This window comes from Lissotriton vulgaris, chromosome 11 (assembly GCF_964263255.1).
Source record: "Lissotriton vulgaris chromosome 11, aLisVul1.2, whole genome shotgun sequence".
Classification (NCBI taxonomy): domain Eukaryota; kingdom Metazoa; phylum Chordata; class Amphibia; order Caudata; family Salamandridae; genus Lissotriton; species Lissotriton vulgaris.
The window spans coordinates 997,218,338-997,245,827 of NC_141699.1; the positions used below are offsets into that span (position 1 = coordinate 997,218,338).

General features: G+C 44.1%; 1 protein-coding gene across 1 annotated transcript in view; it reads left to right on the plus strand.

Moving 5' to 3' along the window:
* The window catches only part of APOD (apolipoprotein D), an 86,404-nt gene that overhangs the window by 45,490 nt on the left and 13,424 nt on the right, over positions 1 to 27,490 (plus strand). Inside the window, exons 3-4 of the mRNA XM_086944917.1 lie at positions 8,016 to 8,137; positions 19,399 to 19,493. Of these exons, the coding sequence (XP_086801043.1) occupies positions 8,016 to 8,137; positions 19,399 to 19,493 (217 nt within the window). The remainder of the gene's footprint in view (positions 1 to 8,015; positions 8,138 to 19,398; positions 19,494 to 27,490) is intronic.

Here is a 27,490-nt window from a genome sequence, read left to right on the forward strand (position 1 = left end):
AATAAGAGGATTACTTTCCGCCTCCTAACCCACGCTCACAAAGCACTTTACGAACTTGGACCCGAATGCCTCAACACACGACTTTCCTTCTACACCCCCCCTCGCCAGCTACGATCTTCCAACCAAGCCCTTGCTACCATTCCTCGCATCAATAAAACCACCATGGGAGGCAGATCCTTCTCCTACCTCGCAGCTAAAACCTGGAACTCACTCCTCACTCACCTACGTCTCACACAGAACCACCTAGCATTCAGAAAGCAACTTAAAACCTGGATATTCGACAAGTAATCCCCATCCCTTCCTCAAGCGCCTTGAGACCCTCTGGGTATGTAGCGTGCTATATAAATTTCTGACTTGACTTGACTTGAATTTAGTGCACTCTGGGAGGCTGTTTACCTAATGAGAGGCCAGATATTACTTCTCCTTTACATAGTCTATCAGTTTAATTCACAATGACTGTCATGTTGCATTCATTTGTGATATAAACAGAGTGGCATATCTCCTGCTGTGCTTACTCATCCCCAATAATAAGTGGTTGCTTCTGCTTTATGATGATAGCTGAGCACATTGCTAGCCAAACTTAGCTGCTATTGGTAAGCTTGGGAGGCTTACTTTGCATTCTTCACTCATTCTTAGACTTATTTAGACTCGCTATAATACCATTGGGAACTTCTATGATGTTACTTCAGCTGATGTCGATCTACGATCTCGAGGGAACGTCAAACGAGGGTCAGTAGGATTACTTGTTCCACTTCACTGTGTACTCCACCTGCCGCAAGATAGGCTGTCTGTTGGTCGGGTGCGCCAGCATGTAAACGTTTTAATGTTTTGGGTGGTTTATCCGGTCAGGTTCTTGCCACATCATGCTATTTCCCCCACCTGCAGAAGGCATGGCAGCAAGAGCATCCAGCATCTCATCTTTAGGCCTGCATTGTTGTGGAACTTGGCCTCCCAGACACGATTGAAGGAATCATCCATTTGATATCTTGACAAAAGCAATGGGATATAGAGAGGGAGGCGTTCAAAGTGGGGACTAGAGGTGTCCGAATAGGTGTCTAAAGAGGTGCACGTAACACTTTGATGTGAGAGATTGACGCATTGAAGAGCAAACCACATGTTAATGGTGATAAAACTGGATATCCCAACTCAACCTGAGATGGTTTCTATAATGACAAAGCTAATAGACAAGTCTGGTGGATAGGCAAGTTTGATTATGGCAGCTGAATTGTCGGATAGCACAGCAAAGGCAGAATGCAGCAAACCCTTAACATTGACGTCGAGAGTGGTGATAATAATGCACCCACACCACAATTTTGTTTTATACCTGATCAGTTCAGACCCTGTCGTCCTAGGTGTGAAGACAGAACCTAGTAAAACCTGAGAGTTCAAACACATTCAGAAAAGGACACCAATCGCACATCCATATTGGTTAGAGTTCCCCAACAATAAAAGGTCTGAAACTTGTGATGACTGATCTTCACATAGAGCTCTTTAATTCCTCACCCCCATCAAGGAAGTGGTTCACATTTGCGCCATTATGTGTCAGTTATGAATCTAAAGAAAATGTCTGGGTACTTTGGCATTCTTTCTGTTGGTGACATAGTCTCTGACATTATTGGGCTACTCAGTGGAGAACCACTGGGCTAGTGCACCTTCACACATATATATATATATATATATAAATATCACCTAAGCATAGGATTGCATTTAAATGTGTACTCATCACAGCTTAAAATACCTGGAATTTAACAGGTCCTAATGCTGGACTCTGTTTTAGGTGTGATCTCAGATACTGAATTGTGCGCAAGTTTTGTCAAAATCAAGAAGTACAAGTGTCTCTCAATTTGTTTGTCCTAATCGGTAATCTTTATAACAACTATATTTCCACCCTTGTTGCCCTTCTTGTTAACTCTTACTGCTTTACATTTTGATGCTCACTGACAAGTGATCTGTCAGTGTCTCTGGTCAAAGGTATAAATGCATTACTAACTAGTGAGTCTGAAGTAAAGTAGCCAATGACTCGTGTCATGGGAAATGATGCGGGAGGGTCAACTAAATCGCTTGGGTACAGAAGGGAATGGTTATAGACTACAGGGAAAAGTAAATAAGGAGAGGGCAACTGGACCACCCTGGTGGGAAGGGGTGCAGGGGACCTTGCCTAAGTGGTTCAAATGGTCACTGCCCATGCATATTTCTAAAGAGGAGCAAACAACTGGACAGGGCAGTATGTGGCTCCCAAAGTGTGAAAGAGGTTAGTGGATGCTTCCAGAGACTACTGTAGGGGGGAACGTTTTTGGGGGAAGATAGGTATTAAGAACAAAAGAGGAAGAGGAAACCTCGAATTGCAGAGGCAGGCGGTAGAAACTGCAAGGAGAGAGGGTAGAAGGGAATGTCATAGGGAGAAAAGAGGATAATTAGGGTCACCGTGGAACAAGGGGGAGAATTACCTGACTTTTTAAAATAAAGTCCCAGACAAATTGTGGGCTCTCAATTAAATTTCAAAGGCAAAGTTGCTAATGGGGGGACGTAAACAAAGATGTTGAGAGAAACTCAGTCTCACATTTCAGTTGAGCCTATAAACTGTTATTGCAAAAAATAATAGTCTATGAATCACAGAAAATACTGACAAAGGGGTCTCCATACATTAGCAATAAAACTTAGATCCCCAAGAGAAGGAAAGATGCAGAAATGTACTCTACTGCACTCACTGTTTCTAGTATCAAACACATTACTAAATTCTCGCAAAGTGTACAAGGCAGCGTCTAACTGAGCTCATAAGATTAGTAGATGCCCGTCAAAAGGAACAAAAATGTAAACAAATTGAGCTGAGCAAGCAGCTTTGCAAACTTCATCTCTCAAGTGCCAAGGCACAGTGTGTCGTAGTCCCAGCGATCGGCACATGCGGAAGGCTAGATTAACATGAGCGAGAAAACTTATCCATAGCAGTTTACAGTTATACTAGGACAAGGAAATGTTAATACATTCTTATACAATCCATCCCTTCAGCACTCTTTAATTCTGATCTACATTTCGCGGTAGCCCTTTCACTTCCCTTATCATTTATAAATACATCATAAAACACATTAAAAAACATTAGCAGGGAAAGGTTTACGACAGTTCGATACTCATCAAATGAAATACTTCACCTTTCACCATCTTCTCTACTTATCAAGGTATCATCATCAAGCTTATCGTTGGATCTTAAGGGGTAGGTTGGAAAAGTATTATTGCCTCTAGCGAGATTAGATATGGAGGCACTACAGACCCAAAGGAGAGTTTAAGTCAGTAGCAATACTTGAGTATCTTCATACGCACACTCCAAAAATAATTTTCACCCAAGAACAACATTCCTACCACTCTAACCCCTTCTCAAAATTATGCAAGTCCTGAACACTTTCACATACATTATCAATCTGTTCATGGATCCTTACAGAGATATCAGGGATAAAAGTGCAACATTTATCTCCAGTTATAGCACAGTCTCCACCCTTAGCAACCAAGGTGAAGTCCATAGCATTCGGTTTCATAAAATTATGATTCTTTGCGCCACTAGATGGGTTTTTATTAACTAAGTGAAATAGCAATCTAATGATGTACCTCATACAATACTTTAGCAATCATATTGATGGACAACAATATTCTATAGCTTAGTATTAATTTAGCATACATATGCCCAGGTGTCACAGATGTAGGAAATTCCTATTTCATCAGAAACACTGCTCCAGGGGAGCAGTAAGTCATCTAAAAAATAATTTGCAGGATCTCAGCGTGAGTAAAGACTAGAAAAGTAATAGGGCCAGTTTCTTAATTATTGCCATACTACTTTCACTGCATGTTGTATGGATGCTGTATTCTTCTTCACAAACCAATCCATGGACAGCAGGAAGTAGCAATTCTTGGTTTGGAAGTGCCACAGTAAGATTCTCAAGGGTAACAATGGTAGTTTAGTTGTCACAATCAGGAATACAGTGGCCATGCAGCACCATGCAGAGCAACTACACCACCCGTTTTACCCTTGGTGATCTTACTATGCTCTTTCCCCACCAAGAATTTATTTCTAAAAGTGATGACTACACCTCATGTTACCAGTGATGAGCTTAGAGATTCAGGTACTGCTTGTACTGGTCCAGTACCTGTAGAAAGTTGTCTTTGTAGATCAAATGTTTTTTTTACTTGGCAGTGGGTTTTGTGCAATTGTCTTCTCCCAGCATGCTACCCGCTCCCTCCTGACATAGCCAACAATGAACTAACCAAGGGAGCTTGCAACAAAGAGGGCCATTCCTATCCACTGAGGGGTCATTTAGCTGGGTAGCTTTCTACTCCCAGGGTACCAGCTGTACTATAGGCAGCAGAAGGAGACTCCTTGGTCATCAGGACGAGTGTCCCTTGGCTCTACAGTCTGCTTGCAGCACAAAGCATGGATCCACAGCGCAGTCCCAGGCACTTGACCTCACTACCAAGGCTACGTTGTCGTCTTACCCTGGAGGTTCTTTGGTGTACATCTAGTAGCCAGATTGAAGGTTGAGGCAGACTTTGGTTGGGACAGTGGACAGTGCAGCTTTAACGTGAGAACAGAAGGTGTTGAGACAGCAAGTCAGTTGTCTACAATATTTAAAAGTCACATCTTGAGACAGGTGCAAGTCAAGAAAAGCTGAAGAGATTCATGGGTCTGCCAATATCAATTTTGTTTGGGCTCAGGCTAGGAAGAGCTATCAACAGTAACAAAAAGGGCCTAATTACGATTTCGGTTGGAAAGCCATCGACCTCTCATCAGAGGTTTACCGACCGACATGGTAGGTTAACATTCCGACCACCGAATTATAATGTCAGCGGTCGTAGTGTAAATCGGCCAGCGTAACCAACTGGGTTTCGATGGGCTCAAGGATCCTGTCGGCCAGTCGGAAGACGCACATAATCCCTTAAGGACGGCATTTCTACTGTCGGGATTATGATGTCGGTTTCCAACAGCCTTCCCATGTTCGCCTTTCTGACATGGAAAGGCTGTTGGTGAGCAACTTTGGGGGCCCCTTCAGGGCCCCTTCTCCCCTGGCCTCACGGTTAAGGCCGCTCCCCTTCACATCCCTGCACCTTATGACAGGCACCATGAGGCGCACGGTGCAGGGATGTGCAAAAACTTCCATTTCACAATGGGAGCTTGTGCTGCGGGTAGGACCGCTGCACAAGCTCCCATTGTAAAATGGAAGTTTGCGACTTCACCATGTGTGGTCGCATCCTAATTGCGGTTTCTGGACCGTCAACCGAAAATCGGTCTGTTCCACATCCGTGGCTATGTGGGTGGGCAGGAACTCCGACCGACATCGCAATGAGCCGAAAGTGTAAGGCACCTGGTCATTTTAGTCCTTTTCCCTTCACATATTGCAGACATTTTATTTTTCAATGCTCCATTAAACTGATCAACTTTGCCAGATAACTTGTGGTGGTATGCACAGTGAAAATTCGGTCAGCTCTTGAGAAATTTGTGAAGTTCCTAAACTACAGAAGACACTAAATGGGTTCCTTTGTCACTTCCACTCTTGTGCAGGGTTCCAAACCTGTAGACAAAGTGTTAAATCAGTTATTTGGCTATAGTAATATCATCAGCGTAGCCACATGGATAGGATTCCACCCATTCAGAAAACATACAAACCATTACTAGGGCATGAACCTATGAATAGCATCAGGATATTTGGATGAAAACTCTCTGGATGTAAACTAATCCTCACCAGGGGCAGGATGACAAGCTGAGGTAGGTGCCATTTCTGATTTTATATCACAGAAATTACCGGTATCAGTGTCCTATATAGCAATAGAGATTGGCTCATTGAAAGAAGTCAAGACTCAAATGTATTCTCTACAGGAAACATCACTTACAACGCAACTTTTACAACGCAGTGCCTTTACGACGCAACTTTTACAACGCAAACCATTACAACGCATTGCGCTGGGGGGCGCTCTAGGATAGGGAATAAGTTTAATTTACTATCCAACACCTTCCCTACTATCCACGGGGACTGGAGTTGGAATAGTAAATTAAACTATTCACTATCCAGCGCCCCAAAGCACTATGCGTTGTAATGGCATGCGTTGTAAAACCCGTGTTGTAAAAGCATGCGATGTAAAAGCATGCGTTGTAATGTCGTACATCCATTCTCTACTACACACACTGTTTCAAGGGCTAATCACATGACTAAATCCTCACCAAGAATACAAGCAGGTACTACACTAAGCTTTTGAGAATTAGTAGATAACTTTCATGAGTAATAAAAAAATATGAGCCGTTGCAGTAAGCTCAGGTGCCATGGCACAGCACATCTTAGCCCCAGAGACAGGCATTTCCAGTAGACTATGAAAGAATGAGCAAAAAACGTGGGCGTAGCAGGTTTCAGTTAAACTTAGACATGCTAAGTCGTTTTAAGTTCTTTCACAAAACAAAAATAGATATGTTGGTAACAGAGTAGGGCATTCAAGGAGATGTAGATTGATGGGCAATGGGAGTAAAAACACAGAAATGTGGAGGCCAGGACTAGGAAGAAGGTGGAATTTGCTATAGTTGAGAAATTCTCACTGGGGATTCGGAGATAAAGGATAAAATGGGCAAAATTAAAGCTGGCCCGAGTACAGAGAAAGAGAAGGAAAGGGGTGAAAGTAAGATTGTAAGGTTACAAATGGGTCAGGACTTGGGTAATGAAGGCCTTGAAGGGTAGGCAGAAATGGGGTTAGGACAGGGTAGGGGGTAGGGCCAGTGCCAAAGAGAATGGATACGGTTGGCTCTGTCCCCCAAGAAATCTATGAACCATGTTACCATGAGGCCAAGAATCTTGCGTAAAGTCACTGCCAGTCCCACTGGATTGAATTGAAAGCTGTCTGATTTAAATCACCTAAAATGTGTTGCCTGTGCCCCTAAATAACAGAGTTGTTCTGTGCACCACTTCCTTGTATGGGCGTATAAGTGTGTGATCTCCCCAAAAAAGTAATCTTCCCAAAAATGTCATCTTAACCCCTTCGCTGCTGATGACGAGCTCAGCTCGTCATCAGCCACGGTAAATGTGTAATGTAAATGTATAGGCATTTATATAGCGCACTACTTACCCGTAGGGTCCCAAGGCGCTTCGACCGCTGCGAAACCCTTCCTGGCTTCCCTGAGAGATGGTCCCTTAATGGGTATCTCCAGGGTGAGACCAGGCATCCCCGGCGGTCTGGTGGGGCCGTTAGTGAAGATGAGGCAAGCTAATGCCCAGAGTTGCCGAGTGTGATCGCTGATCAGAGTGGGCACCGAGGCGAGAGAATTATCGAGTCCGCTGACCCTGGTCCAGGAACCTGCCGCGCCGGGAATCGAACCCTGGTCCGGGCCGTCCTCTGCTCTCGGGTCTGCCGCCTCTAACCAGTGAGCCACACTACCTCACTGCGGTCGTGTGCGGATGACGAGCTGAGCTCGTCATGTAACGCGGTTTTTGGAAAAAAGCCGCACAGCGCGAAAATAACCCCCGCACGCATGTGGTTAATAGCGGGGAAGGAACGTTATCTTGGGTGGGGCTTGGCTCAGAAAATGGTGGACTTGGTCCAGGGCCCAACTCTTTGATTTTTTCAAAAATATGATGCCTACTATCAACAAAGTCAATTTAGTCAGTTATTTATTGCTTTTCGTTTTAAAATATGAATACATATTCATAAGTAATATTCTTAATATATATTTTCAAATTAAACAAGTCCCCTTTCTTGTTTTGGAAGTAAACATTTTCTGAGGATTTAAAAGTTTGCCAGCAATTACAATTATTTATGAGATCATGTATTTGAGCACATTTTAGATTTTCCAACATGTACGCAAAATGCAGACATTTATTAGCCAAAGCTGGATTTGGACAAACAAACAATGTTATGCTTCTCAAATTTTGTGATTTATATACAAGTTATGCTCAAATAACAAATGAAGTCTGCAATTTTTTATGCTTCTCAAATTTTGTGATTTATATACAAGTTATGCTCAAATAACAAATGAAGTCTGCAATGTTTTCCAGTTCCTAGGAAAATGGTATGAAATTGAAAAAAATCCAGTGATGTGTCTGGAAAGTGGATGCAATCAAGCAACATATTCACAAAACTCTGACGAGAAAGTAACTGTACTATACCAAGATATTTTGTAAGTATCCATTATTTTGTTTGTGTAAGATTGTTGGAGAATGAAACACTGCATGCGTTTATGAGAGAATAACATATTTAAGAGAAACACAAAGTTCTTATATCTTTATGATTACATATATATTTCTAAAACAGTTGATCAAGAAAAATACATAAATACATATAAGACATTTGGGGGCCCATTAGGATGGCGGGCGGATTGCCCCCACCAGCCTGGCGGGGGCAATCCGCACCTAAATTCCCCCCGCCATATTAGGATGGCGGGGGGGACCGCGGCGGACGGAAAGACCGTCCGCCGCTTTTCCGCCCCGGTCGCCTTGCAGCCGGGGCGGAAAAGGATTAATATGGTGGCGGTGTCTAATAGACACCACCAGCCATATTATGATGGGCTTAGGGAGAAGCCTTTCCGCGGCGGCGATGCCGCTACCGAAAGGCATGCGTCTTCACTCTGGGGGACCCCTGTGGGCCCCCAGAGTGAAGGAGAGGTGGGGGCTGCGCACGGGGGTGGGTACCTGTGGTACCCCCTTCATTTGCATAAACAAAGCTGCAGGCACCGCACGGTGCCTGCCGCTTTGTTTATGCAAATGCATTAATGCATTTATAGCATTGTGGCGGGCGGTGCAGAGAGCACCGCCCGCCACAATGCTATAAATGCAGGATGTGCCCGCCACTGTGGCAGGCACATCCCAATTCCCCCCACCGGACCCCCGCTCTAATTGCGGGCGGTCCCGAATTCTGACAGGATGGCGGGCGGACAAAGTCCGCCCGTCATCCTAATGAGCCCCTTAGTTCGGCTCTAAGGGATAACAAAGTCACCAAATATTTTTAGAAGTGAGAAAGTTGACGAATCATACATTTTTAATTGCAAAAGACAGAGGGCCAGATATGCGACCCTAAATTGCATGCAAAAGTGAATAGGGCCATGTACACTTCCTATTTAGCGAGTTGCAATTTTTTTGCGACTCGCTATATAGGAATTGCGACTTCCTATTAGGAAGGGGCGTTTCAAGGGCCTCCCTTCCTACTAGCGACTCTCTACACTGTGTATTAATGTTTCGCGGGCAATTTACCGCCCTCTTAAAGAGGGTGGTAATGCACTCACAAATGGGAAGGGGTCTCCAGGGACCCCTTCCCCTTTGCAAATGCAGGGTAAAATATTTTTAGGGGCAGGCAGTGGTCCCAGGGACCACTACCTGCCCTTCAAAAATTACACGAAAACATTTTCTTTATTTTTTTTAATGCATTCCTTTTTACTTTAAGGAAAACGGGCTGCATTTTTTTAAAAAACTGCTTTATTTAAAAGCAGTCCCAGACATGGAGGTCTGGTGAGCCCAGCAGGCCACCATCCCTGGGAGGGCCAGCCATTACCAATGGGGTGGCAAATTGCCAGTGCCTAATGAATACTGATGAGGCCTGCAATTTGCACCCCCATTGGGAATCACATACAGTGTCTCAGACACGGTTGTACATTGCATTTTGCGACTCGCAATCAAGCTCAATTTGCGAGTCGCAAATTGTCACGGTCGGACATCTGGCCCAGAGTGTCTGGTAATAGATTCCGTTCCCCAGATCCTTGAAGCAGCCTCTTCTCCGAGTTCTTAACTCATGAACTGATTTGCTGATTAAAATACCATATAACTAAATGAAATCTGTATACTTGAAAAGTCAGTCATGATGGAATCCCACTCGGTGCACCCACCTAATAGTGTGTTGGAGTGTGCGGGGTGAGGCCCAGCGCCCCCGCTGGCTCTCTGCATCCACCCATCCATGGTGCTGCGAGTGCCGGCATTGTTCCCGCAGAGCATGAGCAGCTGTTTTTGTTTGCTGTCGCAGTTGGGAGCAATGGAAGTTTGCCTGGCCACATGAGCGTAGGGAGGGAAACAAAAGTCTGCTTCCCCCGGCTGGAGCATTTTTAAAGCTCCCTTTGAGTGGGAAAAGACATGTCTTCCCTCTCTGTGTTCTTGCGACTTGATGGGTGCTTTAAAATGTTCCAGCCATGTGGGGCAGACATATGTTTTCAACAACTGTCTCCTGGGTTTGAGCTCCCCAAGACACAGTAATTGAACCGGCTCTGGGTTTGGGCTCACAGGGTCTTTACAGGTTTTGGGGGCCTTGCACCCTTTCCTTTAATTTTACATTGATCACAATAAAAGAAGTTCCCAAGGCCTATTGAATCTCGGGGAGGGGGCTGCATGCTCCCCTCCCCACTGTTTTGATGATGGCCCTGGAGATGGGGTCCTCAGGGCCTCCCAGAGGCTCTAAGAGGGGGCCAAGTGCTCTCCTTCCCTAATTACATTTTCCACTGCTCCCCCCGACTCATGGCCCGAACTGGGCTGTATTTATTGCAGTAGCGTGGGAGCCCGTGCTTTAAAAAAATATATATTTTGCAGTGGATCCTCTGCAAATTTGCTGCAAAATTAAAATAAATGTTTTTGGCCCTAGTAAGGGGTCAGATGGGACTCAACCCCTCCACAAGGCATAGGGGATGTGAGGATCCCTACCCTGATGACAATATTTTTTTACTTTGTTTTTAGGACTTGAGAGTGCGCAGATGGCTGCCGCTATATCCTTGTTGATGTGGTGGCAGCCATTCAGATCTCATCTTGAGATCTGTCGGCTCCCCAGATCCTCTGTGGCATGAAATGTACATCGTTTGTGAGCATTAATTCCTCAAAAGCGTCTGAAAAGATTTCCACCAAATCACAAAAAGCACACTTTTAGACCAAGATCTAGTTTTCTGCCAAATGTAGTATAATTCTGTTCAGTATTTTTTGTTTTATCGCTTTTCAATTTTCCAATGAAAAAATGAATGGGGAAAATGTGTTTTGGGACCTCTTTTTTTTCTTGGCTCCACGTGATGGATCACCCTGAAACTTTCCAGGAGGATCTGGCATGGATGAGGCTTTTTTGTTAAACGCATTGGGAATATTCATAATACGGAGCCAAAGTTATGAGGAAAACAAAAAATGCTTTTTCTATGGAAATGCAGACCTATCTAAAACTACCCAGCATATATACGTATGTGAACAAGGGCACTAGTTGCTCGAAACGCATCGTCAGAGAGGAGGTCTTGGGAGTAGTTTTCGTCCTGAAATTATATATATATATATATATATATATATATATATATATATATATATATATATATATATATATGCCACGAACTCCGCCAAGTCCCAAAGAAAAACTCCAGAAAAATAACGAAACCGGACCCACACGGATAATTTGCAAAAGTTTATAATTTATTCCATCCTTCGTGCGTAGAACACGCCGCCATGACGCGTTTCGGGACCTCCGCCCCTTGATCACATGACATGGTCCGACATTACACCCATCATTCTTAAAGTGCTATTACACAGTCAGCTGACCCCCCAGCCTGTGGAAATAAAAAACATACTTCAGCCTGGTTCAGTAGTGCTTAACTCATAAATCCTTTGTAAAGTTACAAAAAGTACTTATGTGATCCAAAACGGGTTAAACATTTGACTATGCATTAAAAATAGAAAACTAAACAATTTTAAAAAAGGGATTGTTACTCCTCTTTGCTTGTTCAGTTCATTGTTCCCAATAACTCCTCATGATCGTTTCCATATAGATAAATTGATTAAAATATGCAATCAATTTAGAGAATAAACATTTTGTATACATCATGTTAAAATCATGTAAAAAATATATATACAGTTTCTACATTCCGTGCAAATTCGCCGTATATTGTGCAAACTACGCAAATGGAACAACATCATTGATGTAATGGGGAACGCATAGTCTGGACCAGTTTTTCAAAATATATATATATATATATATTATTATTTTTTTTTAAAGGACTTGCGCGGAGCATGTACAATAACTTAGGGAAAGTTATTGGAAACACACGGTGTATTAATGTAAAATGTGGCTATATACCAATTGCAAATAATTGTTAAGTTATCTAGGATTTGGTATAGAAGAGTTATGAAATGAACAGAATTATACTCTCAATATATAACAACTCTTAAAGACATCTTATCAATGCTAACTGTAATGTTTATACACCGCGTTACCTCAATGCATGAATGAATTGATTTTGCTATATGCATCTTTTTTCTCCAAACAAGGAAAGCATAACATAATGAATTATATGGGGTTTCCCCGTTGTTTTTAACTGCACAAGCACTTTAAGAATCGCCATTCTCCTTGTACTTATTTAAAGGACTATATAACTGTACATTACAAGATGTCTGCCATATTTCCAACAAGGTTTGGTTCAGTCCTCTTTAGATGTTAATTGAGAGGTGGAGATATAATGGCGTGTTTGGTAATTCACTTTGACACTGAGGAAGCCGTTTTACGGCGAAACGCGTTTGTCTTTCTTTGGGGTAGGGGGTCTGCCAATAAACCAAGAAAAATAACCATCAGCTTGGAGTGCCGTCTGCTTTCTTTGAACGAAGCGAGCGTGTGCCGATAATACGCGGCTCACCACCGCGAGACGCCAGCACCCGGGACGTGGGCGGAGCAACGGCGTTGACCGTTCGGTGCAGAAAGTTAATGTGGCCGTTTGCCCCGAGGTAAAGAAGGAATCCATGAAGGCATCCGTATTGCGGAACCGGGAATCGTAAGAAGTCACGGAGGAAACCTGCCTTCAGCCTACCCAACCCGTGAGACTGCGGAACGCCGCCGGCTACTGCGGACATCCGGAGAGGGTAAGCGCTGCACGCACTAGTACCCGGCAATACGCCTTGCAATTGTTTTACCTCTGTCCCGTTATAAGCTAACTTGGCAGACCCCCGCGCAACTGTTCATTACCCCGTTTGAAAAACCGCTGATATAGTTACAGCGCGCAACGCTAGTGCCACGGACTCCCCCGTTACTTGGTCTTTAATCGCGGAGAGGGAGAGAGAGGCGGATGATGTGTTTAAAAGCCTCAATGCAGTTACAAAAAGATCAGAGACTATGGTATTGCCACAAACATCAATGAGCAATTTACAGACTCTATTCCACCAGCTAGAAAAAATCCAAGAGCGAGAGATAAGGAAATGTTGGGAAGCAACATCGCTCCAAAGATACGTAGACTGCAATAGAGTCCCCAGAGGCCTGCAGATTTTCACCGTTCCATCTTATGAGAACCCGGACCCCCAACCATTGAAGGATTGGGCAGCGTACACAGCTGATTCAAGTAAAGGCATGCTGTTATTGCTAATAAAATACGCATGGAGTGACAGAGACAAAGCTCTCACCGAGATCCAGAAACTTGAAGAATTAATTACAAAAGACAAGGATACGAAAACCACTGACGATCTACGTGCTAACATGCAAAAAAGACTGAAAGAATACGAAAACGGAATCAAAAAAAGGAAGCAAACCAAGTTCCAGAGGGACGAGCAAGACTACCTGACAGGCAGAATACTCACCTTCGCAAAGAAATTCGACGCCACCAGAAAAAGGCTCGCTCAGGGGGCCCAACAGGCAACTACCAATGTCACCTCTGAATCTGAAGTTTCAACATCAGAGGATGAGTCAACAAGAATGAATGTAAGACAAGATATGGAACCTAACATGGCAGAGCCTTTTTTAGACGAATTTCAGGTAATGAAAGAAACGCGACAACGTCCGCAGCCCCAGACGGCGAAAAAAGCCGCAAAAAGAGGAGGAAAACCGGGCGCGGCAGAAGGGGCTGCACAAGATACAACACCCATGGTAACTCGCAGCAGGGGCAGGAGGGGGAGACGGTAAAACAGGAGAACACCATCATCAACCTCTCCCAGAGAAAACTTTCAGTCCATGAAGAGAAGGTACTGAGAAGAGGTATGACTTTCTGCCCAACAGCTAAATTCGACCCAGTAGAAACAAGAATCGACATCTTCAAGTTTGTACGCAAACTGAAATTGGAAAAAATCTTTGCCACTCGTCCACAATCGGAACTATCAACAAATACAGGACCAACTAACCAAACGGTCTATGATCTCATTGATGACGATCTACCTCTCCTACAAGTCACACACTCTCTGGCAGGAACGGAAGAATTGCCTAGCTCAAATGAAGTATTCAGGAGAGAAGAAATCGTGCAAAAAAGAGATCCAAGCAACCTTAAAAGAAAATCAAGGTTCCTACCACATGCTACACATGACGTCATTGACGTTTTCAACGATGCAATTCTACAAGATCTGGATAAACTAACCACCAAGAAAATGGAAATAACTAGAAACAACTCTAATATCTCAAGCATGGAATGGCAAGCCATTAAATCACTTAAGGAAGACAGTACAATTGAGATTAAACCCTCAGACAAAGGGGGGAACATAGTGATTTTTGACAAAGAACAATATAAACTGGAAGCCCTAAGACAACTACAGGACAAGGATTGCTATGAAGTAATCAATAAAAATGATTTTGAAAAATGCATCTCGGAATATCATGGGCTACTAAAAGGATGGCTGGATGAAGGCATGCTGAGCAAAAGCGAACACGAGTACCTTTACCGTGAACATCCAATCATCCCTACTTTTTACCACCTGCCAAAGGTGCATAAAGACATCAAGCACCCACCAGGGAGACCAACCGTCTCGTCCATTGGCAGTCTCCTAGAAGCCACTTCCAGATTCATCGACAATTATTTATCTCCCTTTGTCAAAGACCTTCCCTCTTTTGTGAGGGATACTCAATACTCAGGACTTCCTTAGGATTATTGACGACATACAATGGGAAAAAGACATGCTTCTCATTACTTTAGATGTCGCCAATTTGTATACCTGCATTGGACATCAAGAGGGACTCCTAGCCATTGAATGGTTTTTGAAAAAGAAAAGCATGCAATTTCATCAACATAATCGCATGCTTCTCAGAATGACTGAGTTTTGTCTTTATAATAACATCTTCCTTTTTTCAGGTACATTGTATCGTCAGACCAGGGGGTCCGCCATGGGCACGTGCTTCGCCCCCAGCTATGCGAACCTTTTCGTAGGCTGGTGGGAGAAGCACGTGGCCTGGGGGGGGGGGGACCAATGAGCAATGGTTGGACCATATGGTTTGGACCAGATACATTGACGACCTGTTTGTGGTCTGCCGGGGCGACAGGCCCTCGGCTGAGAGGTTTGTGGCGACGCTAGACAACAACAGTCTCAATTTGAGATTCACCAGTGTGATCAGTGAGAAATCAGTCCACTATCTTGATCTTGAGGTGTTTGCGGCAGGGGGTATTATTCAAACAAAACTCTACCGCAAGCCAACGGCAGGAAATGCCGTATTACATGCCGCCAGTCACCATCCTAGATCTATGATAAAGAACATTCCATATGGTGAACTTTTGCGCCTGAAACGAAATTGCTCAGAACACAGCAGTTTCCTACAGGCACAAAAGGCAGCAGTCTCTAGATTTCTAGAGAGAGGCTATTCGAGAACATCACTTTCAGAGGCCTCTAAAAAAGTGGAGCTCACGAACAGAAAAGATCTCTTGGTAAACAAAAACCTGAAAAAGGCAGTGGAGTCAAAACCAGTGACAAGAATGATCACGACCTATAATATGAGATCCAAAGAACTGATTAAGATTTTCAACAACAATTGGCACATTCTGAAAACAGATAGTGTCTTGAAGAATAAAATACCATCAAAACCAGCAATCACTTATAGGCGTTGTCAGTCCCTAGGTGACCATCTTACAAGGAGTCACTACAAGGACCCCCCAAAACCATCTAGATCAAAACCTATCCAGGGTTTCTACCCTTGCATGCACTGCAAAGCATGCAAATATAGTCATAAAAAGATCAAGTATGACGGTAGACCTAACGACCCACGACCCACAAGAATTATCAACAAATTTCTGAACTGCAATTCAGAATTTGTGATATACTGTCTCATTTGTCCGTGCTCCAAGAGGTACATTGGAAGTACGATCAACCCAGCAAAAAAGCGCATCTTGGAGCACATGCGTGCCATCACCAACAAAGACAAGAATTATCCGGTGGCACGCCATTTTGAAACCCATCATAACAGCAACAGAGATTTACTATCTTTCTATCTCATAGATCAATTGGAAAGACAGGAAAGAGGTGGGGACAAAATAAGAGCTTTAAGGGCAATGGAGTCTAAATACATTATTGATCTCCAGACGATGAAACCTGTGGGTCTCAATAATGATGAAGAACTTTGGGTACACCTGGAATAAATTTTAGAGGTGGGGTTCCTGTGACTAAAACAATATGGAACATCTACAACAGAGCTATGATACCATCATCTGCCAGTCCATCCCCCACGCCCTATGTCCACAAGACTGTTAAATCTGTAAAGTTTGGATTAGGGAGGCCAAAGCCCATACAGGGCAAGAGAAAGAAAAACAGAGAATTTGCCCTTACAGGGCAATAGAAATAAAGGACTTGCGCGGAGCATGTACAATAACTTAGGGAAAGTTATTGGAAACACATGGTGTATTAATTTACAATGTGGCTATATACCAATTGCAAATAATTGTTAAGTTATCTAGGATTTGGTATAGAAGAGTTATAAAATGAACAGAATTATACTCTCAATATATAACAATTCTTAAAGACATCTTATCAATGCTAACTGTAATGTTTATACACCGCGTTACCTCAATGCATGAATGAATTGATTTTGCTATATGCATCTTTTTTCTCCAAGCAAGGAAAGCATAACATAATGAATTATATGGGGTTTCCCCGTTGTTTTTAACTGCACGAGCACTTTAAGAATCGCCATTCTCCTTGTACTTATTTAAAAGACTATATAACTGTACATTACAAGATGTCTGCCATATTTCCAACAAGGTTTGGTTCAGTCCTCTTTTGATGTTAATTGAGAGGTGGAGATATAATGGCGTGTTTGGTAATTCACTTTGACACTGAGGAACCCGTTTTACGGCGAAACGCGTTTGTCTTTCTTTGGGGTAGGGGGTCTGCCAATAAACCAAGAAAAATAACCATCAGCTTGGAGTGCCGTCTGCTTTCTTTGAATGAAGCGAGCGTGTGCCGATATATATATATAATCGACTCCACGCTTCCCAAGTGCCTCGTCGCACAAACAGGAACACAGACTCAAAGTGCGCTGGTGTCAGATTTTATATAATAATAGTGGAACGGTGCATGCCTCAGACGCGTTTCGGACACGGGGCTGTGTCCTTGCTCACTCAACGAACGGGGAGGCTAAAACATTGAATTTAAACACCCATTTGGCGCCAACAAAGTACAAGGTATAAACATAGAGAACAGACTCATTTTGTTGTACTCTATTACGAGTGGAGACGGCCATCTTGCAATGTTTTACATTTTCATTTCATAACTACATATATGTGCACTGCATGGAATATAAAACTGACCAGATGTCAAAAAAAGTTCGACTTACGCCACATAGAAATGATTAAATGTACATAAAATGTTTCCTTATTCCCTTTCAAATGTCAAATGACACAATAAGCATTACATTGAATGTAAATATATATACAAAAAGTGCAAAGTGCCTAGGTAAAAACGATTAGATGGATCCGAAAATGCAATTTAAAACCATATATAAATATACAAATACACTTGTTATACATTGCATAAATGATGTTCAAAAGGCTACTGTTTGCTATTAAAAATGCTTATTAAAGGATAATATAGGGAGCCATGCTGTAATGACAGTGGGCGGAACCTGAATTGGTCATTAGATATTTGTGCAAAGTATTACATGATTGTGCAAAAAAACGCAAGAATGGACACAAATGCCTGTGCAACAATGGTCGTACCAATACGATAATAACACTCAATAGCAAGTTCCCCCTGCATGTACCCCTATGGTGCCGCTTTGTGAAAAACGTATGTAGTGTCCTATATAGTGATGTGCATGAAACCACAGTGCTGAATAAGGTTTGAAAAAAAGTGGGTGATTACTAAAAAATTATGAATACAAAATATGTGATGGAATGAAGACAGCGGAACCGCTGGTTCGAAAGACTGTGTGGATATGCTCGCTCTAATCACATAAACTTTTAATAGGCTGGTCTCTCAAATGAAAGTAGTTAATACATTGTCTGTATGTGACTAGGAACTATATGAGCAATCTTTCAAATTGTTCAAAAAGGGCTGGAAATTAATAAATGGTGTATATATAAGACCATAAGCAGTCGAAGATATCACCCAATGGTAGAAGACGACGAGCATCCTCAAAAAAGCTAAATCTAGTGGGTTCCATCATGGAAAATCAAAGCCAGGCTTCAGGGGCAAATCAGCTCATACAACATAGAGCACTGAAACTGGGCTAAACATGAGACATGAACGCAAATTAAGGTCCCCATTCACAGGAAATTATAAAGGTCTTCCCTAAGTTCAACCCCAATTGGGCCTAACAGTCTAAATTGACTATGTACCTTTACTCCAATTGACGTAAAAAATGTTCCCTCTTACTGGGTGCCACCGCATCAATGACGAAATACTGTAAACAGTTTAAATCATTTTCGTGGGTGGCCTTAAAATGCCGGGCAACCGGGTAAGCTGGGTCGGAGTTTACGATAGCTCTCAAGTGTTGAAGTATCTGTACATGAGCTTGTAACTTAGTGCTGCCTACGTAGTACATGTTACAACTGAATTTCAAAACGTACACAGCAAATTCAGTACAGCATGTGTAGTGCGCTTTGAGAGCAACAGGAGTGTTGGAAAAAGGGGTCAAATATTATGTCGTATTTATGCCGAATTTACAAGCTCGGCATGAGCTACTTTTGAAAAAACCTTTGCGAGGGATATATATATATATATATACATAAAAGTGGCATTATAGTTAGGTGAAAATGTCAGTTAAAACATACTGTTTTAAACAAACAAAACCATTGGAGCGCACTAGTTATGGTTATCTCAAGTAACTTTAATGATGCCCTAAAGTAACTATAACTTGCACCCTCGCCTTTTTTTAAATTTAAAGTAAGATGTAATTACATTATCAAACTATAACATCACTTAGACCTTTGTTTTTTCCGTGAATTTTTATGCGGAACAATAATAATTATCACAGCTTCAATTTCCCCCACATAAGCGGTATGAAAATCAGAAATAGCACACATAAACAAACTCAGAACTTTGTAGTCATGTTCCATTTTTCATTCATTCCGAGCATATGGCAAGTGAAACAGTTGTGTAGAGCTTGGCATTAGTGGCTCTAATGGACAAGGGGTACTTATTCATTGTTTCTTTTTCATATGCTTTCTTTCATTCTGTTTCACACAAAGTTATTTTTATTGAAATTATAGTGTACTTGTGTGCACTCACTCACATGCCTTCCCTTTACACTGATAATCTCCCTCAGGACTAACGGCAAACAGCGTCATTTCCAGTGTGAAACAAATTTCAAGAAAGGACCCGATCCAGCCAAAATGGAAATGGAAATCAAGTATTACTGGCGTATGTATTGTCACTTTCTTTGGGGTAAAGGGTGTTAGAAATTGGTTTGAATTAAAGAATGTTAAACTTTGATAGGTGGATAGTAAACCCCTTTCCCCCTAGATACTCGAGCACACATGTAGCATAAACTTCATCTTCATGTCAAATGTAAAGCAAGCATTGGCAAAGTCAAGCTTTGAAGGAACTATCTACTAGTTTGCAAGTGTTTGCTCACGTTGCCATGCGCAATCATGCATCAGAATACATGCCCATGCATGCAGGCAGTGTTGGAAAGGGTGTTCTCTTCAAGGAAACTGAGAAATGGGGTTGTTGCTTGAGAGGGGAGTTAACCCTGCTGAAGCACCAGCCACAATCCCAGTCAAAGTGAACCAAAAAAGTCACTAAATTAACCTGTGCTTAACCCTCTAGTAGCTTGGCACAAAAGCAGTCAGGCTTAACTTAGAGGCAATGTATAAAGTGTTTATGTAGCACACAAACAGTAATAAAGTGAAAATACAAAACAAGAAAAATACCACACTGTTAGACCTGGCTACATTGACGTGGTCTCCCTTCCATTTTTCGCTGTTGCCTCATGTATTCTTGCTATGTTTTTGCTGGTCTAGATGCTTTGGGCACTTTGCAACTGCTATTCAGTGGCAAAATGCAAGGGCTCCCTATTGTAAATTGTTGTACTGGATTAGTGACTCCATGATTGGCTATTTGATGTACTTGTCAGACCCTAGTACAGTGCACCATGTGTGCCCAGGCCCTGTAAATCAAATACTGCTGGTGGCCTTGCAGCACTGGTTGTGCCAACCACAGAAGCATCTTGTAAAATATGGCTCAGGCCGCCATTGCAGAGCCTGTGTGCAGTCTAGGACTGCCATGTCGACTTGGCATGTTCACACACTTGCCAGTCCATAAACCTTCCGTATTCTACATGTTGATCACCCCTAAGGTAGGCCCAAGGTACCCCCATGGGCAGTGTGCATTGTATGTAAAAGGTAGGACATGCCCTGATGTGTGTGGCATGTCCTGATAGTGAATTACTGCCAATTTTGTTTTTCACTATTGCAAGGCTACCTGTTCCCATGGGCCAGAATGGGCAGTTTGATTATAACATCTTATAATCCTAACTGACCCCGGGAACAAGGTAGAAATTCGAGTTTAGTATGCCTGAACTCAGAATGTTAAAATACATCTTTTAGCGAGGGTGATTTTTACATTCTGCGTTTGAAAATGCCACTTTTAGAAAGTTGGTATTTTCTTGCCTAACAATCCAGTTGTCTCTGCTAGGTTTGTGTATTCCATGGCTAGTTTGTGAGTGGCAGGGGGCTGGAGAGGGCCTTGGCTCCAGCAGTCTGATGGGTCAGGGCTGGGCTGAATAGGACCTGCATTAAATAGAGAGTAGGGGGAGGAGGTTTCCTTTTACTGACCTGAGGCCTCATAGAATTGAGAGTTGGGGGAGGAGATTTCCTTTCAGCTGTCAGGACTATGCCGACCCCCATTAAGAGTCCTCCGTCAGTCCCTGCACCTAGGGGAAGATTTCCTGTTTGGCGGTTGTTTCCCCTTTGGGGTTCCCTTCAGAAATTAGCCCATGACCACTGTCTGACTGAGGCGTAGTACGCCTCAGGTTTGTGCCACCATTTGATGAGGTTAGCGTTCTAGCCTTTTTCAGCTGTCCGCCATTTCCTAATTCCGCACGTTCTATGTGGCGCACTTCAACAGTCCCTTTCCAGCAGTTAGACACCCTGAGTTTGGCTCCTGTCAATTCACCGCGTTCTTTCCTAGTTTTCCCCCTTTCCCAGTCAGCATTTACAGAGACTTTGTTCCGGAAACCTTGGAGCGTGTTTACGTTCCATTCCCGTTGGATTCCAGCATTTCGGAGTGAAACCCTCCTTTGCCGCGGCCAGTGCTCGGCTGTGCGGTCTCAGTCAGTCAGCGTTCCTCGTCAGAGTTTCATTCCGGTGGGCAAGTACCTTCCCGCAAAACCTCAGAATTGCGGTAAGAACATTTCATTCTTCCAGACTTGTTGGTGCTATCCTTGCCCAGTGCCTGTTGGCTCACTCGTCTGCATTAGAGCGTTCCAGTCAGCAGCATCCCCGAACTCCTGTGCAGAACTATCTCGACCTTTTGCTCATTCAGAGTTTTCGTGAAAAAGACTTTTGAGAGTTTCTGTCCGCTTCTGTGGTTCAACAAGTAAATTAGAGTATTTGTTATATGCATATGGTAATACTGTTGTCTACCACCTTTATTCTTCGCTTCACCATCTCTACAACTCTACACAAGCAACAAGAGTCTCCAACCCTCATATGAACTTATTGGGACTCAGTAAGAGAGAAGCTAACTCCACACGTTAACCAGGTATGAGTGAGGAGAGTTGAGGGTGTGAGAGTGTTGTTCCCCATGTAGTATGAGAACGTTAGTAATGTTCTGCTCCCTGTTGCAGGTGTTCCCCAGCCACTCCTTCCAGAGGTAGTTACGAAGACACCAGTGTGGAAGACTCTCTTTGTTGTTTGTTATCCACTTCCCCTTTCCCTTCCATTCCTGGGCTTGGAGCAATCCGGGTGCAGGGGTGTTTGGGAATTTGGAAATTAGCATCGTAGAAGATTGCCGCTCGCTCCCACGGAGATCCGGATATTTCAGGTACTGCTTCTGACAGATTGAAGTGCCCCAATTATCTTCCGTCTGGGCGAGATGGCCGAGGGATTGGATGTCAAAGCCTTGGCTTCCGTGTTAGAGGGACTACAGAAACAGTTGAGCGAGACTAGGGAGGAAGTTAGGAAATCTAACCAGGAGGCTAGTTATTTGCGTCAGAGATTAGATGAGCTGGCAGAGAGCCCGCACCCCAACTTTGGGAGTATTAAATCATCTGCTTTTGGTCCCGTACCCTCCTCGTCCTCCTCTACGGAGTTTACCACACAGGTGGTGCACGCAATGTCCCCTACCATTCCGTTGGCCCCACCCGAGAGATTTCAGGGAGATCCCCACAAGGCTCAAATCTTCCTGACTCAGTGTTCATTGCATTTCCTTTGTAAGCCCATTCTGTTTAAAGAGGATCAGTCTAAAGTGGCTTTTGTGCTGTCCTACCTGAGCGGAGATGCTGCAGCGTGGTCTTTGCCTTTGGTGGCAAGCAACGATCCAGTGTTGTATAAATTTGAAGGATTCAAAGCTGAGTTTTTGCGCATTTTCGATCGAAGAAACGTTTCACAGACCACCGACAATGAAGTATTAGAATTGAAGCAAGGGAATCGAGACTTGGTGGCTTATTTGGCACAATTCAATAAATTGATCGTTGAAACGAGTTGGCCCGAGGCTAAGCGGGCGGCCATTTTCTACCGAGGCCTAAAAGATGAGTTGAAGGACGGTTTGGCGCAGATTCCCAAACGACCCACAGATGTGTCAGAACTCATAGATCTAGTATTGCAGATTGATCAGCGGCTTGCAGAAAGGCGAAGTGAACGTCGAAAGGATGTCCGCACTCTTCCGCCACGATTTGATCGGTCTCGACCGGAGGTCGCAAAAAACCCTGAAAGCCAAAGTCAGGAAGAGCCGATGCAGGTGGGAACCATTCGAGGCCCTCTTACTCAGGAGGAACGAGAAAAGAGACGACAAGGTCGATTGTGTATGTATTGTGGTCAGTCGGGCCATTTTGTCAAGGAATGCTCGAAGAGATCAAAGGCAAGCACGTGGGTAAAAGATCGGCTCCACCAGTAGACGGAGTTGCACTGGTGGGAGCGAGTGAAGATCCAACTCCCAAGCCCCAACTTTTAGCTAATACTCTGCAATCCACAGCCCCGCATCTGAATCTGCTGTGTAAAATAGAGTTTGGAAAAACTCAGAAGGAGGAAGTTTCGGTGATGGTTGATTCGGGGGCTACCGGGAACTTCTGCGACATCCAGTTTGCCAAAGCTATTGGAATACAATTCGAAAAGAAGTCCAGACCTGAACCGGTGCGAGCAGTGGATGGCACCCAGTTGTCGTCGGGACCTATTGCTTTTGACACTGAATTGATGACTGTGGTGGGACCCGGTGAGCATCGAAGCTTCATTCGATTTAACCTCATCGATGCCCCTCAGTTCCAACTCATACTGGGGTTGCCCTGGCTCACCGAGCATAATCCGCAGATAGATTGGTCACGACGTTCAGTAAAAATGAATTCCGGATTTTGTTTAGAGCATTGTTTCCAGTCCACGCCAGAGAGCCCAAGTTCCACGTTGTCGCAAAACCTGGCCAATCAGGTTCAAATGGTGTGTGCATTGGAGGCTCCAGAGATTCCAGAAGAATATCAGGACCTGAAAGAGGTATTCAATGAAAAGGAAGCTAAGAAATTGTCACCTCATCGAGAATATGACTGTTGGATAGAATTGGAGCCTGGGGTGTCTTTACCCTGCAGTAGAATCTACGCACTGTCGGAACCGGAGAACCTCCATTTGAAGGACTATATTGAACAAAACCTAGCCAATGGGTTCATCCGCCCCTCTCAGTCTCCAGTTTCCTCGCCCCTCTTCTTCATTCCCAAGAAGGATGGGACCTTGAGAACTTGCATTGATTATCGGGCCTTGAACTTGGCCACCAAGAAGAACCGTTATCCACTGCCCCTCATTTCGGAGCTTCTAGATCAGGTCAAGAATGCGTGTGTGTACACAAAATTGGATTTACGAGGGGCCTATCATTTGGTGCGCATGGCCGAAGGAGAGGAGTGGAAAACTGCCTTTCGAACCAGGTTTGGTTTGTATGAATACCAAGTGATGCCCTTTGGGCTTTGCAATGCCCCCGCTGCCTTCCAGCATTTTGTAAATGACGTGCTTCGAGAGTGCCTGGACCGCTTTGCAGTGGTCTACATCGATGACATCCTCATTTATTCCAACAGTTTAGAGGAACACGTTCATCATGTACGAGCCATCTTGAAACGCCTGCTGGAGAACCATCTGTTTGTCAAACTTGAGAAATGTGTCTTTCATTCTTCCCGAGTGGAATTCTTGGGCTTTGTTTTGTCTCCGGAAGGAGTATCCATGGATGACTCTAAGCTGCAGGCAATTAAATCATGGCCGGCGCCCCGATCTGTGAAGGAAATCCAAAGTTTCTTGGGATTCGCCAATTTTTATAGACGCTTTATCCTGAACTTCTCAGAGAAGGTGAGCCCAATTACGAGATTGCTAAAGAAAAATGTACGATTCGTCTGGGAGCGTGAATCAGAGGAGGCATTTCAGCAATTAAAAGAAGCTTTTGTGACAGCCCCAGTGCTACAACACCCTAATTTGAGTGAACCCTTTTTTATTGAAGCTGACGCATCCAATTTGGCCATAGGAGGGATCCTGTCACAGCGCCAGAAGAACACTGGCCAACTCCACCCAGTGGCATAACATTCTCGAAAACTTACTCCTGCGGAGACCAATTACTCCATTGCTGATAAGGAGCTTTTGGCCGTCAAGGAGGCATTCAAGGTTTGGAGACACTATTTGTTGGGAGCGAAACATGTGGTCACCGTCTTCACCGATCATCGAAATTTACAGTTTCTCAAGTCGGCCCGCACGCTCACCCCCAGGCAACTGCGCTGGTCGCTCTTCTTTGCAGATTATGATTTTGTCCTCACGTACAAGCCTGGGTCCTCCAATGGAAAAGCGGATGCTCTTTCACGTTTGAGTATGGGAGAGGAAACCAAAACCAAGATGGAAGGGTTTATCATTCCTGAGGAAAAGATAGTGGCCATAGCAGTAGAAGACGATTTGGAGACCCGAATTAAGGAGGAGTTTGCCAAGGCCGAATTCTCTGATTGGGAATCAGGAGGTCCAGATCGCAGTGTTAGAAATGAAAAACCCTACTGGCAAGAAAAGATGTTTGTTCCCGGTGAGAAATTGCAAAATGAAGTCATTCAGCAGTTTCACGACCACCCATTAGCAGGCCATAGAGGAGCTAAGAAGACCCTGGAGTTAATCAAGAGAACCTTCATTTGGCCAGGCATGGACGCTCATGTGAGACAGTACATCGCCACTTGTGAGCCGTGTGTTAAGGGCAAGAGTGTGAGGCAGTCCCCACAGGGCCTCTTAATGTCGTTGCCTATAGCCCCGTCTCCCTGGCATTCAGTCTCCATGGACTTCATAGTAGACCTGCCTTCCAGCCAGGGGTACTCAGTCATTTGGGTGGTGGTGGATTTGTTTACCAAGATGAGCCACTTTGTCCCCTTGAAGTCTCTCCCCACAGCATCTCAGTTAGCTACCCTGTTTGTAGAACACCTTTTAAAATTGCATGGGGTTCCAAAAGTGGTTATTTCCGACCGAGGCCCTCAGTTTGTCTCTCGATTTTGGAAGGCTTTCCTAAAGGGTCTGGGAGTCGACTCTCATTTGTCCACCAGTTTCCACCCAGAAACGGATGGACAGACCGAGCGAGTGAACCAGGACTTAGAACAATATCTCCGGTTATATTTGATGGATCAGGAGGGAGAATGGCCCTCTTTGTTGAGTACGGCAGAGTTCGCGTACAACAATGCAGTCCATTCGTCTACTGGGTTTTCTCCATTCTACTTGAACTCAGGTCGGCATCCCAATATGCTAGTGGGTCGGGTAGACGTTGAGGTCCCAGCAGCAGAAGTGGTGATTCAAGAGTTACAGAAATCCTATCAGGTAGCCTCTTCCAACCTCCAGAAAGCCAAGGATGCTTACAAGGTGCAGGCAGATAAGAAAAGAAAAGAGAGTCCCATGTATGAATCTGGAGAAAAGGTGTGGATTTCCACTCGACATATGCGGTTGAGAGGAAATCGAAAGTTCCAACCTAGGTTTGTAGGTCCCTACCCTGTGGTTCGAATGATTAATCCAGTGAGTGTGAGGGTGGCTCTTCCCAAGTCCTTGAAGATCCATCCAACGTTTCATGTGTCATTGATTAAGAGAAACCCACCAAAGTTCAGACGTGTCCTACCACCAGCTCCAGTTCAAGTTCAGAGTTCAGAAGAATTCGAGGTTAAAAGAATCCTAGACTCCAAACTCAAGAGAGGGAAAATCTTTTACCTCGTGGACTGGAAGGGTTATGGCCCCGAGGAAAGGTCATGGGAACCCAGCAGTAATGTTCATGCCCCAAGACTGGTCAATGAATTCCACAAGGTTCATCCCCAAAAACCCAGGGAGGGGGCTTTGGTGGGGAGTACTGTCAGGACTATGCCGACCCCCATTAAGAGACCTCCGTCAGTCCCTGCACCTAGGGGAAGATTTCCTGTTTGGCGGTTGTTTCCCCTTTGGGGTTCCCTTCAGAAATTAGCCCATGACCACTGTCTGACTGAGGCGTAGTACGCCTCAGGTTTGTGCCACCATTTGATGAGGTTAGCGTTCTAGCCTTTTTCAGCTGTCCGCCATTTCCTAATTCCGCACGTTCTATGTGGCGCACTTCAACTGTCCCTTTCCAGCAGTTAGACGCCCTGAGTTTGGCTCCTGTCAATTCACTGCGTTCTTTCCTAGTTTTCCCCCTTTCCCAGTCAGCATTTACAGAGACTTTGTTCCGGAAACCTTGGAGCGTGTTTACGTTCCATTCCCGTTGGATTCCAGCATTTCGGAGTGAAACCCTCCTTTGCCGCGGCCAGTGCTCGGCTGTGCGGTCTCAGTCAGTCAGCGTTACTCGTCAGAGTTTCATTCTGGTGGGCAAGTACCTTTCCGCAAAACCTCAGAATTGCGGTAAGAACATTTCATTCTTCCAGACTTGTTGGTGCTATCCTTGCCCAGTGCCTGTTGGCTCACTCGTCTGCATTAGAGCGTTCCAGTCAGCAGCATACCCGAACTCCTGTGCAGAACTATCTCGACCTTTTGCTCATTCAGAGTTTTCGTGAAAAAGACTTTTGAGAGTTTCTGTCCGCTTCTGTGGTTCAACAAGTAAATGAGAGTATTTGTTATATGCATATGGTAATACTGTTGTCTACCACCTTTATTCTTCGCATCACCATCTCTACAACTCTACACAAGCAACAAGAGTCTCCAACCCTCATATGAACTTATTGGGACTCAGTAAGAGAGAAGCTAACTCCACACGTTAAC